Source organism: Lampetra fluviatilis, chromosome 12 (genome assembly GCF_964198595.1).
Source record: "Lampetra fluviatilis chromosome 12, kcLamFluv1.1, whole genome shotgun sequence".
Lineage (NCBI taxonomy): Eukaryota > Metazoa > Chordata > Hyperoartia > Petromyzontiformes > Petromyzontidae > Lampetra > Lampetra fluviatilis.
In genome coordinates, this window is record NC_136286.1 from 14920255 (window position 1) to 14936303 (window position 16049).

A 16049-nucleotide genomic window follows, 5' to 3' on the forward strand; every position below is an offset into this window, starting at 1 on the left:
CGCCCTGCAATCCCGGGGAGACCGCCCTTTATCATGCCGATGTCCTCAGGGCACGAGATGCCCCGTGTGCCATTGTTTAGTAGATTTCCCGATAGGGCCATAAGGCGCGGCATTTTCAATTGTGGGTGGGAATTGGTTGATGGCTGCTCGCAGACAAATCTACATGCAAATCTGTGTTCATTTTAATTTGACAGACATGAATTCAAAACTTCAAAAAGCACGCAGACCTCTCCATGTAAAAATATTATTACTTTATTGTTCACAGAGAGTACGTGGAAGCCAGGGGCACCCAAATGCATCGAATCTTACACGAAGACACACGCGTGAAGACGTAGAATCGGACTCGCCAAACTTGCATTTCTGCATCCGCGCACCGCAAGTACGATATAAATCAGCGGGCTATTGAAGTCTAGTGACCATATATATTTATATCAGCTTATAAAGTAATCATTTTCAAAAAGGGCCACAGAATAATGAGTTTATTACTTCGTGTAAATAATGCATTTAATACGTGCACTATAACTCAATCGGCACTCATCAGCACTACCCACTCAACACCACTGCAGCCCCACCATGGTAAAACGTCCGTCAAAATAACGGAAAACGCGTTAACATCACGACCCGGCTGTAGGCATTGATGCCCTAAGTGCTGGTTAGTCAGGAAAACCAACATGTTCTCATCATTATTATATTGACCGAGTGACAATGCTCCACACAACGTGGATGCACACTTTGGCGTTGGCTGAGAGCCACCCTCGGCAACCCCTCCTACATCACAGACACGGTCTACAACTATAGGCTGTTAGTTCACAGGTAAGATTCTTAACATCACACGACAGGACGACACATACAACCAATAGTACACAGGAAGCTACAAGCCCTCTCCTCATGCAGGTCAGGTGTGTGGCGAGGCGACCACACCATGCTGCGGTTGAACCGCTACGTCAACGACCTTGGCAATGTCGGTGGGATTAATGACTTCCGTTTCCTTTAATTGGCCACACCTGGAATGCATGAGGATTCAACGAAAACCCAAAAATAAATTGGGCGCTTTGCACGTAAGAACAGAGTGGCGCCTGGCCAACGCAACCACCACGCGGCGGATCTCCGCCGTAGAGTCGCGTGCCACAACATCGGCCTTGTCGTGGTGGGTGCTGCATTGTGGGGGAAGGAAAAACCTAAATCATCACTCACAGCTTCACCTGCAATAGCGATGCAGCACATCACACCCGAGATCGAAAAGCACCAACTCTGACAATTCGCTGTCGAGCAAAAGTGTGCCTGGCGGGTGTTGGCTGGGAGGTGCGTGGGCCACATGCCGTCAACGCCGCCACATCCTTCAGTTTTACACATGAAGGGAAATTGCAAAGTGAACACTCGAGAAACAAATCACCAACCCGAAACTGTCGCAACAGTTGGAAGAGCAAAAGTTGTTCAGTTCATAAATCAATTAGGAGTGCGCCGAGCTGTTAAGCAAAATTGTCCTAAGCCTGCAATCGATGCTAAAGTTTTAGTTCCGAAAAACATAGCTCAGAATTCACAAGGTGATTTAGTGATTACGCAGCCAACAATGAGCAACCGAAGGTAGGCGAGTGAAAAAAAAAGAGGCTGAATTACGACGGCGAGGTTCTCTCAAAAGAATGTGTTTTTGTTCATTTCCCCGAGCTGCAGTGGTTGGTGTGCGCGCGTCACTTCCGCACGGTCACACGAGTGCCTGTGCCTCCCCATTGTTACCAACACTGGGTTTAAGCAAAGCACCGTCGGCTGCTGCGGCGGCAGCGGCTGCGGGTCGCGCCTCGCAGAGTTCGCAAGACTCCGGGATGCTGGCGATTGGCACCAGGCGCTCCCCCCCTTCCCCGTGACTCTCCCCCACGCTCGCCCCGGCATCGCTCTCCCCGATGCCGCCGCCGCCGCCACCGCACTGCGGGGCGACCGAGGCGTGGCGATGCTCGCACATGCACACGTCGATGCCGGAGTCCCGAGTCAGAAGTCGCTGACGGAATTCCTCGTTGCCACCGCCGCCGTCGTCGTCATTGTCCTTCGCCCCGGGACCGCAGTGGCCGCTCTCGGAGCTGCAGTGGCATCGCGGCGGCGCTGGCCGCTGGGCGGTTGGCTCGAGCGGCGAGGAGACCTCTGCGCCGGTTCCTTCCGAAGCCGACGGGGCAGAGGGTGGTGCCCCGGCGGCTTGGCGCTTGGCACCGACAGCGTTCTCGGAACGCCGGTCCAGGGAGCTGGCCCTCATTCCGGTGGAGACGTGCGCTACATCGTCAGGGGCAGAGGCCAGGGTGCCATCAGAACTCCGACGTTCGTCATCCAGCAGAATGGGCTGGGACGTGGCCTTCGCCAGGGTCACAGCCTGCGTTGGCAAATCATTCTGGTCGGGTTCTTCAAAAGCGCAAGTGGTCGTAGGCGACGAGGCCCGAGTCTGGGCACAGTCCTGGAGGGCACCTTCGCTGGGGACGGCCGCCCCTTCGAGGAGGGGCACCGCCTCCGTGGATGGATCCTGGGTCAACGACCGCATGGAAGAGGCAGCCGAGACCCCGGCTTCGTCTCGAGGAGTTTCGTGGCAACCGTCCCCCGAGTTGCTGGCAAGCAAGGAGTGTTGATGCAGAGCGCTGTACGGAGGAGGAGGGGTGTTGTGAGGAGACACCACTTCCTCATAGGCCGGCAGCTTGTACATGGCCATGAGCCCTTTAAGAGAGAGAGAAATGCATTACTTCCAGTTGTCCATCACCGAGGCACACAATCCTCACGTCAGGGTGCGTGTTGGAATGATGTATACACGGGCAGCGGTGGTGCAGGCCTTAGCACATTGCACTACAAACCTAACAGCCCCAGTTCGATTCCCGTTCAGAGTTAACATCGCCAATGAATATCCGAAATCGGACCTGGCCCTTCCCGAGGTCAACCTGGGCTTATATTAATGCCTGGTGCAGTGTACAAACATCCACCCATCCCCTAGTACAGCATGCTGGCCTTAATAGCACCTCCCCCCGACGTTAAAGGTTATATGGGCCATCTTTGTCTCCGATGTGCAGGTGCGCGTGTGCATGTGCGCGTGTGCAGGTGCGCGTGTGCAGGTGCGCGTGTGCATGTGCGCGTGTGCATGTGCGCGTGTGCAGGTGCGCGTGTGCAGGTGCGCGTGTGCAGGTGCGCGTGTGCAGGTGCGCGTGTGCATGTGCGCGTGTGCATGTGCGCGTGTGCAGGTGCGCGTGTGTAGGTGCGCGTGTGCAGGTGCGCGTGTGCAGGTGCGCGTGTGCAGGTGCGCGTGTGCAGGTGCGCGTGTGCAGGTGCGCGTGTGCAGGTGCGCGAGCCTTTACGTATGTCGAGTGGAGGCTCGGGGTAATTGTTGGCTCCCTCGAAGGCCAGCATGTTGATCTGTCGCTGTCGCTGCTGCAGCTGGGAGCGCATTTTGATGCGGCGGTGGTAATAAGCGCAGCAGCAGCTCAGCAGGATGATGAGAGACCACACCAACCAGAACCCTGCTCACACACACAGGCAAAGACAAAGACCCACCCGTATAGCCTTAACAGACTGTTGGGGCAAGTTCCCTTAGCGAGCACCTATGATCGCTGAAACAGCACATAAGGGGGTGGGTGGCCAGCACCACGCCCGACTGCCTTTGTCTCCCCAGGGACGATGTTTACACACGGCACCAGGTACTCATTTGAGGCAGAGTTGACCTTGGGGAGGCCGAGGTCTGGTTCAGATAATCGGAACTGGTGTTGGCCGTGAGCGGGAATCGAACTCGGGTCGCCGGGTTCGTAGCGTAGCGCACTAATGACTGCGCCACCGCTCCCCACACAGACACACAAGGGAATACCAGCGCAAGTACTCAATGCTTAAATCGCACACTCGCAATTATTCAGAGAAATTAATGCCGGCTGGAAACAAAAAAGATTTACCAACACAAACAAGGTCTGCATTGCATGAACAACGGGGGTCGCCCATCATGTAAAAGGTGTCCTCTCCATAAATGTATTGCTCATTTGAAAAATTCTGAGGTCCACGAGGCATATAAACATATAATTTACAGCCCTTTGTCAAACCACTGCTGGCAGAGGGATGTTTAACCATACTTCACCATACTGGTTAGTGTGGGTTGGCGAGGAGTTTGTGGGAGAGGCCGAGGACGAGTTCAGATCACTCGCCACTCATGTTAGCCATAGCTGGGAATCAAATTCAGTTCACCGATTCTTAGTGCAGTGCGCTAACAACTACGTCACTCCACTGGTGCCTACGGAAAATGAATTCTGAGCAGTGAGCCACTATATTTACGAGGTTTGGGGATATTTTTTAAGTGGCTTACGTGCGTAGAAGCAAATAAACACGTTATTGCTGCAATTACATTAACAGTGCTAAATCTGGTTAAATGGATTGGAAACATCCGACATCAAGTCGGTTCACAGCGCCGCTGCTTATCGTCAACGGAAACCTGAATCTGCCAACAATTTGCATCGTAACCTCTGCTGCTGCCCTCCAATTATCTGCTTTCATTACCATTTACCGCTGCACTCTGTGCACACAAAGTATCAATGTCGAGAACATAAAAGCATTAACCTAGTTGAGGCACTGCTCAAACCTTCATTGTGGACAACTTGATATCCACGGCGCGTCAAGGGCTTAAGATAATTTGTGCGGAGGATGTAGATAGAAGACGCATCGAGTACACAGTCCCTCTGTCTCCTGGTATGTAACAATGTGGCTTTCTACACAACCCTACCCAGTGATGCGAGAAGCACAACGGGCCGAGAAACCCCGACCGGGATTTTACCTCTTACCGGAGTAAACACTACGATAGCCTGCGTTTAAATCCACATGATGAAGATCAAGTCAAATTCCAACCCAGCAAAGCTGGAGGATGGAGAGAATGTCCCTCGTGAATGCGCGCTTGTGTCCTTGAGTGCCTGTATGGGTCCGTGCTTGTTCGCATGTAAACATCGCGGAGCGCGAGCTGGGGCTGATAGTAGTATTTGGGGCACCGTGGTGGCAAGATGGTTATCTCCCTCGCCTGCATATTTGGAGTTTGCGTGTCTCTCTCCCCACGGTCGCGTAGATTTCTCTCTGGGTCCTCCGGTTTTTCCCTCCACATTTAGAATCAACGTCACGCGTTTAGAGTATTTGGCTGCTACGAATTTCCACATGAGATACTTCTGCGGCCAGATCGCTTCTAAAAAAGAGCAAGTAGCTCAGTTGGTTGAACATGGTAAAGCAAATAGTAAAACATTATTTACGCTTGGGTGTCATTGCACAACAGTTCACGTTTAAATTAAATCATATCTTAAAAATATTTCAAGTCCCCTTTCAGAAGTTGTGATCAGTCATCTGGTTCCTTCTTGCATTTTCTCCTGCCCAATAGCTCAACGTAATCTAGACTTTTGTTTAAGAGCACATTCTACGGCATACATTCCATAACATCTACGATGGTGGCCAAAGTATGTGTTACGACACATTCTCCTTTTATATTAACCATTATTAAAACGGCAATGAACTCCCATTTAATAATGGAGCAGTCCTTAAGACTCATCTCCTGAACATATAGATGGATTCTTATTCCAGCGACCCGAGTTTGATTTTTTGTCCATGCATCACAACGGTGGAAAACGGCGTCAAATAACACAAGCGTCTACATGCGACCACATCTCAGGGGTCTGTACAGACAAAACAGGAAAACGACGGAGTAAACACTGGGCCTGAGCATCTCCAACTATTTAAAATAGCGCAACGTGGGTACTTGGTACCGCGCGTCAAAATCGACAACGGCGAGAGGAAGGCGGCCACATCACCACTCCTGCTGTGCCATACCCAGAGACGCTTGCTACCAGTAACTTTTGTCAGTCTGACACATCAAGTGGAGGAGTGTGTTGCCGACGTGCGTGTTCACACGCGTGTGCAAGTGTGTTCCCAATGAATGCAACGATCAAATTCACAAGTTTGCGATGGATGCAGAAACTCTTTCAAGTATTGCTTTCAATGATACTTGGCTGTCATGGGATATTTTTTTGATGGTTGCCGTCCAATTATTACGTTTCCCGTTAAGTAAACAATGTCAAAATTGAACACACATTGTAATGCATACGCCTGGTGGCTTTGTGCAGGCTGCTGGTTTTTCCCATTACGCTGCATGCCAAAACCATTATCTCAGTGTGTTTTACATTTTGTCCTAGACCACATTATTTATTTTCCATCTGATAGCATATTCCCATCAAATAGAGGAAGACATTATCGTTTGCTTAGCAAGCAAGTGCTGCACGTACACGATTGAGTTGTTAAATTAATTAACTTACTAAGTGCCGTGCCCGAGAAAAGCAGACATCTGAAGCCGGGCCTCGTAAAACAGGAGCCATTTAAGTCACCAGACCCCGTGCAGAAAGAAACGAATGGAAGAAATTACAGATTATGGCTCTACGTGGCCCTCAGGTGCGAAGTGACCATGGCCGCCCGCGTACGCCCGTGTGCACGCAACGCGACGGCGCTTACACCACAGCTCGTAGTAGTAGGTGCAGCAGCCAGACTCGCCGCAGCAGTGGCCCGTGTCGCAGTAGTAGGGCTGCCCCAGCGAGCCGTGGCACAGCTCCCGTGCCTTCTCACACACAACACACACGCACACAGGAGGCAAGGCAAAGCAATCCCAATCAAAAACTGTGGGAAAAAACAAGCTCGACACCGATTCATCCCCGTTTGGGTTTGGCCACGCGTAACGATCCGGCCAAATTTTGGTCGTGTGACCCCAGTCCTGCAGGTGCAGCCACAACTCAGGAGAGTGCTGCTATACCTCTTCTGCGACGTGATACACAAGCAAAGTGGCACTTGGGACACCAATTTACGTCTCACTTGTGGATATTCATGAGACGCTGGGTGGAACTTTATCACTCTTCTTCATAATTACCGCCGATAAGAAAGTGACGGCGCTCATATTCCTAATGGTGTTTTTATGAGTTACGAACCCATGGTCATCATTATCATCACTGCTGCCGTTATTACCTCCACTGTCGCCACAACCGATGCTGGTCAATGGATGATGGAGTTACAGAAAGAAATGAAGGGGATCCTGTCATGAAAATCGGATGTCTCAGTTAGGATTTGATCAAACAGTAGCAAGCAGCCAGTTAGAGGCTTAATCATGACAGCAATTTAATTATGAACAATAATGAGCCACTTTGAAAAGACGACGCTTGAAAAATATAAAAGTCGCGTGTAAATGCAAAACATGCTTCTCATACAAATGTTGCCAGCATTAAAAGTTCATTTCTCTCGGCTCAACCCAAATCATCATAGACAAAACATTTTCAGTATGCTGTGGTGTGTTTTGCAACGTGCCGTCTATATTTGTTTAGATATCCCAATGTTTTGTTGTAAAATGCATGGCTATCATTACAAACTAGTTTGACTCCATGGGCATATTCACTTAAAAGTGCTGAAATGGGTTTTGGGCAGCAGCAGCAGCAGCCGCGACAAGCAGTGTCCTGACAAACAACGACGCGGAACGAACATCAGCAGTTTCTGAAAGTGAACTCGCTGGCTACGGACACAAGATTGTCCTCCGGGCCACACAGAAACGCACACACACAGGTGGTTATCGCGCGGCAGGCTGGCACGTTGGTAACACTCGTGCCCTCACAGCAAGAAGAGCCTGGGTTCGACTCGTGACTCGGGTACCTGTCTGTGTGGAGTTTGTTTGTTCTCCCCTTATTTTGCATGGGTTTCTTCCAGGTTCTTCGATTTCCTCCCGTAAAAAAACACTAACTGTGGTGAAAAATTACAAGCCAATGACTCTATTGAAGATTATGCAAAGAAACCGCTTCACCCCGCTACTGCAAAAAATTGGCACGACTCTCCCGGAAAAAAAATAAGTGTCTCGGGACTCCGCGAGGCTTTCCTGGGTACCCAATCATCAGGCTACGGTGTCACGTGTGTAGCGCTGGGGGCAGCGCCCTGGCTGTGTGCGGCGTTACCGCACCAGGCAGGGCCCCGGGCTGTCACTGCACTCCATCACGTTCCCACGGGGCGCCTGCTGCCCAGGCCGGGCTCCTTCCCAGACAAACCACTATCGCCAGAGCACCCTTCCCAAACGCCACTGCCATCTGAATTCTTTATTTTCGTTTTTTTCATGTTAGCATAGAGTCACATGCAACCCACACCCGACACCCGTACATTCCCACACAAATCTGCACGCAAGTGTATACAGCGCTCTATGTACAATTATAAAAAAAGATATATATAGATTTGTTTTTCGCCTTTGCACCACATAATACACATTTACCCTCACAGCGACTTTTGGCTGGCCATCGAGCAAAGACTGTTACCGCATCTCACGCTTTCAGGCGCGCTCCTGCGGCCGTCTGGAACGCACTTCCTTCCGATATTAAAATACCACTGAAGATATGCACTTTTAACTCTGGACTGAAAACTCATTTCTTCAAAACTACCTTTTGTGTTAAGTTTGTCGACCTTGCCCAAACCTCCGATTAGCACGGTTGGCTACGTACGAGAATAAGTTTTACCCGTTCTAGCAATAAAACAGGTGTTAATATGCTTAAACACCAAATTGAAACCTTTTGCAAGGAATCATGTCTGCATTAACTACATATACTCGTGATGAACATGCAAAAAAAAACATGCTCTGGTAGTGTATGCATGCATTTGAAACCGATTGGTCCACACCAGAGACGGCTTTCTTTAGAGCCTAGTCTCAACTAGTGTTAGACCAGAGGACGCCAAAAGGCGACCAGCACAAGGACAATGCACTCGGGACATTGAGAGCTCAGGGTGAGCAGCTACATCATGGGCCCGCCCTTGTACGCACATGATCAGCAGACGTCCCACCCTAATCTGGCTGCCTGATTCAGTGTGTTTAGGACTCTAAGGCTATAGACAAATCGTTAAGCAAGGTGGATTTAATGTACAGCACTGCGATGCCCATACATGTCCTCTGCCAGTTCAGACTAGCGTTGAGGATTGCTTTATATACATGCCTCGAATCCTAATCATTTTTGCTGGAATCCAACGTTGTTGTTTTCTACGTAATCTCCGCCTACATTCATTTTTTCATACGATGGAGATTCTCCAATTTGACAGTGTTATTTTCGTTGACAAGCCTGTAAGCCCTGACAGATGCAGGGCTCGGATTAACTGCTGGCTTGTCCGCTCTCACAGGGCGAGGCACAAGTTGTCCGTCTGTATAGTGAGGGCTATACTTCACACAGATGTTCACAAATACAGACAGGCTTCTTTAAGGCCACGCTTTCAAAAACATAAAGGCTGGTATGGCCACAGCAGTCTAATACGCACGCACACGGCTTCTCTTGGCTGGTAGGTTTGAGAATCTTCCCCTGGGTATTTAAAAAAAGCACGCATTGCATGTATATATGTATAACTTCTTTCAAACTGTACGTAGCTGATATTATGATCCGGAGGTGCAGAGGGGAGACTAAACACAAGAAGCACTTCTAAAGAAATTATTTTTTCAATCTAGATTTAAAACTAGTACACTTTTGCAAGCGGTACGTGTACAGTGATGTAGTGATACACGTGGAACTTCAAACCCGGCAACTTGAGTCCATTACCTGGCTACGGCTGACATCAGCGGCGAGTCACGTGGTGACCAGGCCATAGGCCAACTCGTCACCCCCCCCCCGCACTGAGCAGCATGCAAGATTCCCATCAAGACCTCCATCCAGCAGTGGATCGATAAGGGCTGCGAACTTGACGTATCGCACAATGAGCATTTGGCGCAGAGCAACCACGTTTGCCGTGCCTGCTTTGGACTGTACGCTCACTGTTGATTTAAAACAGGACAAGAGGGAGTCACCGCGGGGAACTTTAAGTCCGTTTAATGCAAAACATTGACTCCCATCCAAAACGCAACAGTTTTCGCTAAGCGTTCATCATATCCGTAACGGCGATTCACAATCATTGCCAACGCTTTTATCTGGACAACTAATAAACGGAGGCGAGCCGTGCCAGCGATTTGATGCACTGGCCAGTTCCTGGCCACGACAGAGCGCAGCTGGACGCGGCGGGGTCCGGCAGCGACACCAACAACACAGCAGCAGCACCACTACCACGCCTGCCGTAGTACAGCAATCAGCATCTCGACGCTGACATCGCCCGTTCGGAAGCAACCAGAATTTCTCAAACGAGATAAGAGTCGTGCGCTGCGAGGATGTCTGCCCCCCCGAGAGCTTAAACTGTGCGGACACTTCACCTTACTCGACGTGCACAGATACGAGACCTAGGAACACAATTCTCATGCCCCACACGCCGCCCTCGCAGCGCGCTGCGGGCACGCTGCCGCTGGAGGAGGAGGAGCGGTGTTCGTGGAGACCCTGGCGATGCAGGACAGGACTCGGCTTCCCACATCTGCTCGGGCGGTTTCACCAACAAGGGCCTCGTGAACCGTGTGGGTTGGCTCACAGGCACGCAGTTGTTGGGAAATGAACAATCAAGTAAAGTTACCACAATAAACAAACAACGCTAGCTAGACGATGTTTTACATTTGTTGGTTTGATGCGTTTATCCGGGATGTGCATTCATTATTTTTAATTCCACAAAAACTAGGTCGTTTACTACCAGAGAAAATGTCAACCACAATACTTCAATATTTATTTTTACTTGCGCCTAAAAACCTCAACAGTTTGCAAAGATGGGTCAAATAACCCGCTTGCTGTACTGCAACCTCTTGGCCACCCTGTAGTCCATAGAGCAGAGCACACCACGAACTCGACCTCCAAAGCACTGTAAGCACGGGCTAGGGTGTCCAGTGAACACGCAGGAATGGTACTACACTGGTACAGAGCGCAAGAAAAATCCGAAGTGCAATGTAGATATTCAGTCAGATTTTTATCAATCAAAATTTACACTCGGTCAGAGCTCCATGTGTAGTTAGAAATAATACACATAAATTATCGAGCATACATAGATAAAAAAAGTATTACTTAACAAGATTAAGTCATACACGATTAGAGTCCCATGAAGATTAGAGTCGTGGATATTATTTCTTTTGCAAGAACAGCCACGTCCACTACGAGTTAGAAACAATCATTGCAGTGTTCTTTCGTGGAATTAATTTCAAACGTCAGATTATGACACCATCACACACAATGGCCTACTTTTGCGAGTGAGGTCACACTTTTTAAATGACTGGGTGGGTTGCAGAAATCTTAACTGTTGGCCGTGAGCAAGCCAAGCTTATCTGTGAATGAACCCCGAACTATGGGGTCATCCACCCAGACAGTGTATACATGCACCGTGCACACATGCAGTGCAGACACTGCCATGTGTCTAGCCAAGTGATGATCGCGCTGATCGCAGAGATTTTGCAGCCGCCCGAGTGTGGGTCACAGCGAGACGCGGTGCCATCGGGACGGGTGGGCATGCTTCATAAAGGCACAGCGATTGATTTGTACATTTTGTTAGAGGAGTCAAAATGCATATTCATTGTACACCCTATTCAACTGTACCCATGTGAAAGCACACAAAAGGCAAAGATCCCCTATATAGCCTCAACATACTTCTGGGGCAAGTGCTCTTAGCGAGCGCCTATGAAGGCCGGCACGGCACAGCATACAAGGGCGTCGTGTGGCCAACACCACACCCAGCCGCCTTTGTCTCCCCAGTGCTTATATTTACTACACACCGCGCCAAGTACTCGTTTAAAACCAAGCCGGTCTGGAGGCCTAGGGCTGGCTCGGATCATTACCACCAAAAGGTTTGCCACGAGCAGGAATAGAACTTGGGTTGCCGGGTTCATAATGCAGTGAAGCTAACCACTGCACCACTGCTCCCCAAACACATGTGAACCACACACACGCCTTCATTCAGCACTGGATTGATCATGGCTAATGGCGAGTTTTACAAAGGTTTGACCATTTTCATTTGACAATGATTTAGCCATTTAAAAAAAAAATGAAATAGATTGACAGGAGACCACCTCAATATAAACAAAAGAACCAAGAGCAGCAATTCTCATCAGCACAGTCCCCACACATGCTACACGGACACAGTATACGCGCCATTCCAGGCTGCGTGACACAGTGCATGCCATGTCGAAAAGTGCTACAAAGCATACAACCAAGGCTAAAAATACCAATCCACTGTAAAACGTCGCCGGTGCATTGTGGGACCCCTCCCCCCATCCCCCGCCTCGCTGGAGAGAAGTGACGCAAGTGAAACTGGCCACTTCTGTGATGCCAAGCCACGCACAGCACATCCCGCAAACCCCATCACTGCAGCACATCCTGCCACCCGGATCACGCGCCACTCCGCCGGGATTACGTCTCGCTTAATATTCTCCCGTGCGTTGGAATTGCTTCGTTGTAACCGCAAAGTTAAAGATCTACTCAAATCCCTGGTCCGTGTCGTCCCATTTTACAGACGAGCTTCTAATCGCACGACAGGATCGTGAAAGATGCCGGCGACTTGGGAGAGGGCCTTCATTCAGGAGTGGATTGACCAAAGGTCAAGAAATAAGAGGCATTCTGGGATATCTCTGCTATTTTATGGTTTCTGGAAGAGTGCTCATGAGGTGTGGTCACTGTCACTGTCGCGGCGGCCTCAGCGCGTCGCTCTTCTGCGCCAGGGAAATGTTATCCTCGGCAGACATTCCAGCTATTCCGAGTCGGAGGCATAAACATCAACAAGTGGACGACATTTTACAACGTCAACACAACCGAGGACACAGAGGGCAGAATGAGTACAAAGTTCTAAACGCAGGGAGGGAAACACCACATTCAACTTGCAACATCAAAACCTTCACCTTTCAGATACTTTATAACACCTTTAATTTTTTTTTCTAAAAATCATTTTGATTAATTACAAATGACAGAAGAGTTATCTAAACAAAGAGTTCAGTGTAAGGTATTGGGAGTAAAAAAAACCCATGGCTTTGCAGGGAAACAAGTCCAGCGTGGTCAATTCACTTTCCACCGTTTCACACAAACGCGCTTTCTGTTCGCCGACAGAAAGCCAAGAGCACCTGCGCATTTTTGAAATACAATATTTCCTTTCATAGATTTTTTTTTTTTAAACATCACCCGACCTTCATTTTCTTTCATGTGAATGTGATACAACAAGCACCACCACCACCACACCCGCTAGGACCGCACAGGCGTGGCTACAGGCCGAGGATAAACGGCACACACCAACTTCCTTGTGTGCGCCACCTCGCCCGGCTTGAGCAACGGGGGAACTTCGAAAGAACGTTTCAAAGTGACTTTTACAGCAATAACGTTTTTTTACTTGGACTGAGAAGGCAGTGACAATTATATTTCAATTTTCATGCGAATGTAACGATGGTCGTGCAAAAACCAGAGCAGACTAACCACTTAAAAACACTCGCTGTAGGGACAGGCAGACCATTCTCTCAACCTTATCCTCGCTCCATCGGCACCAAGGGGACAACTTGTCTATTCACGTCTTTGTGCAACGTCTTCACACGAGAGTCACATTTATGCTGTTGTTGTTATGACCACTAACATTTCTCAATCTAATCTTAAAAAAAAAGCTTTTACATTTCCTCCCCAGCCAGAAAAAAATCCACAAGCTCCCCCAGCCCAAAAATCCCCATAAAACAGGAGAAAAATGTGAGAAATGTAAAAAACCAAAAACTTTCAACCTTTTAAGGCAGTTGAGAAACTGCAGGCCAAGCACTCGCATCCCACCGAGCTTGTCAATGAGTGGAGGCCGGAGTGCTCCAGCGGCACCGGTGAGGGTTTGAATCGGCTCCTGGCCGTGACTCAAGCGGGTTCTCAAGTGGAGCAAGTTGATCGTCTGTTGGGTCATCAAAGACTGCACCAAAAAGATTTACCTACATTTGGTTTCGCACTTTATTTGGGGGAAAAAAGAACAAATATTGCTTGTATTGTCACGCAAGCGCAATGACAATCCCATTGCAGAGCGCTGGGGAAAGTGCGCCCGCTGCCGAGCAAAGGGCGAGAAATCCACTTGAAGGGTTTCTCCGGCGAGGTCGTGCGAAATGTCGCTTCCACGAGCCATCCCCTTCAACAAACGACGTGCGCCACTTCGAGATTTAGAATAGATTTATCCTTTCCGTGATGACACAATACGGCCGAGAAAAGACAAACAGCGATGAAAAAAGCTTCAGGCATTGCCCGAGTCGTTAAACAAGTGCCAGTTTTGCCAGCATTGGTTCAAACGAGCCGGACGAGACACTGCATCTCAGGAGGGACAGATATATGTCAAAGAAGTGGAAAAACTTCTGCTTATTGAACCTGTTACTAGCACTGCCCGCGATTTCCATCGGGGCCACACGGCTGGGATGGAGGGTGACATCAGCGCAACGAATGAACCCGGCTCCACCCCGTGCATTACCACGCAGATGCGCACACTTGCCTGCCCGCGCGCCAGCCGGCAAAACTTTTTATTATAAACGCAAAGACATGATGAATGTAGTTATAATTTGAGTATTTTTGCCTGGAGGAGTCTTACTGCACCAAGTACATGGCGAACCCTTGGCCACGCACGCACGGCCCCTCGCCCGCCTGGCCCCTCGCCTGCCTGGCCCCTCGCCCGCCTGGCCGCCGCACCTGCAGAGGTCCCAGGGCAGCTGCACGCGCTGTCGGGGCACTGTGCTGGGGGGCACGTCACCCGTTCCCTGCCAAGCGTGGGCTCCTACTAATCGCGTCGCATTCCAGCTGCATGTGTATAAATACAAACAGGATTACATGTACACTATGTCCCATCACTGCCTGTGGCTCTTCGGTAAAGAGCAGTGAGCAAAAGCGTGGAACGACACACTACGCCCGCCATTATCATAATTAATCCATGATCCAATGTTTTTCTATAGATTAGAAACCGGCTCTTCTCGGTGTTCTTGTAAACGCATACAGTTGTCGATTGTAGACGACTGTGCAGGTGGCAACGTCCATATCTTCACCAACCCACACTGACCAGCGGCATGGGGAGGGTACTCATCCAGCAGCGGATAAAGAGGTGTACATGTGTATAACATGGGGGAGTTGCTAGAAGATCAATGCGCCTATTGGGTTGGTGTGGGAGTTCTGCTTGACAATGTATTTTATAAACACTGTACTCTAAACGCACGTTGAGAACCAACGTTCGTTTCCAGAACGTGGCTGCTATAAATGACCACAAGGCAAGCCACTTTGTTGAGATAACATTTGCGGCCAGATCGCTTCTGAACTACATAGCTCAGTGGGCCTGACCTGGTAAAAAAAAATTGTAAAAAAATGCTTAGTTTAATAATATAGCACAATGTACGGAATATCAACGAGTGCAATCTCAGCCGAGTCTCTAAGAGGAGGGAGGCGAGTGTGGTGCTCCGTGCTGGGTGGGAGGCAGCCGTGTCGGGAGGGCTGTGGAGGGAGCTTGGGGTGGCGTCGTGACGAGGTTCACGGTAGAAGTGTGTGGGGAGCGCTGGTACAGCGGCTTGGTGCGCTGCGCTACGAACCCAGCCACCCAGGTTAACACCAGCGACGATTATCTGAACCGGTCCTGGGCCTCCCCTAGGTCGACTCCGCCTCAAATGCGTACCTGGTGCGGTCTGTAAAGATCACCACCTCAGGAGATGAAGGCAGCCGGGCATGGTGCTAATCACCCACCCCCTCGTGTGCCGTGCCGGCCTTCATAGGTGCTCCCTAACAGCACTTGCCCCAACAGTCTATACAGAGATTTTGATAGCAGGGGGGGGCTGTGGTTAGCGTGCAGCAGAACTGTGAACCTTGCGACTGGAGTTCGATTCCCAGCCAGTTGTGAAAAACAGAAAACGCCGCAAACGCAATCACAGACAAGCATCAAAACGTAAAGGTGTAAACGCCGGGCCACGTTTCACTCAAGTGCTACCGCAGCGTTGGCATTCCTAGGTCCGTGAAAAACAAGGGAATTTCACCACCTTAATATATGCGACACCTTTACTGAAAAAAAACACATGCCGCTCTGGAAGGGAATTACAGAGTTGAGTAGCAAAGCGAGCCAGCGCTTTATCAGCGATAAGCAGGAGGCTGCAACGAGAGTTGTCTATTTGCAGATCCGAGTGCCCTTCTCGGAGTGCAAACATGAAGCCAATTGGT

The 16049-nt window shown here is 49.7% G+C and overlaps 1 protein-coding gene across 1 annotated transcript in view; it reads right to left on the minus strand.

The window, feature by feature from the left end:
* Nucleotides 1-256: 256 nt before the first annotated feature.
* The window catches only part of LOC144935218 (uncharacterized), a 35356-nt gene continuing 19563 nt past the window's right edge, over nt 257-16049 (minus strand). The window contains exons 2-4 of the mRNA XM_078861744.1: nt 6481-6583; nt 3321-3482; nt 257-2691 (exon numbers count right to left, since the gene is read on the minus strand). Of these exons, the coding sequence (XP_078717870.1) occupies nt 1703-2691; nt 3321-3482; nt 6481-6583 (1254 nt within the window). The 3' untranslated portion in view covers nt 257-1702. The remainder of the gene's footprint in view (nt 2692-3320; nt 3483-6480; nt 6584-16049) is intronic.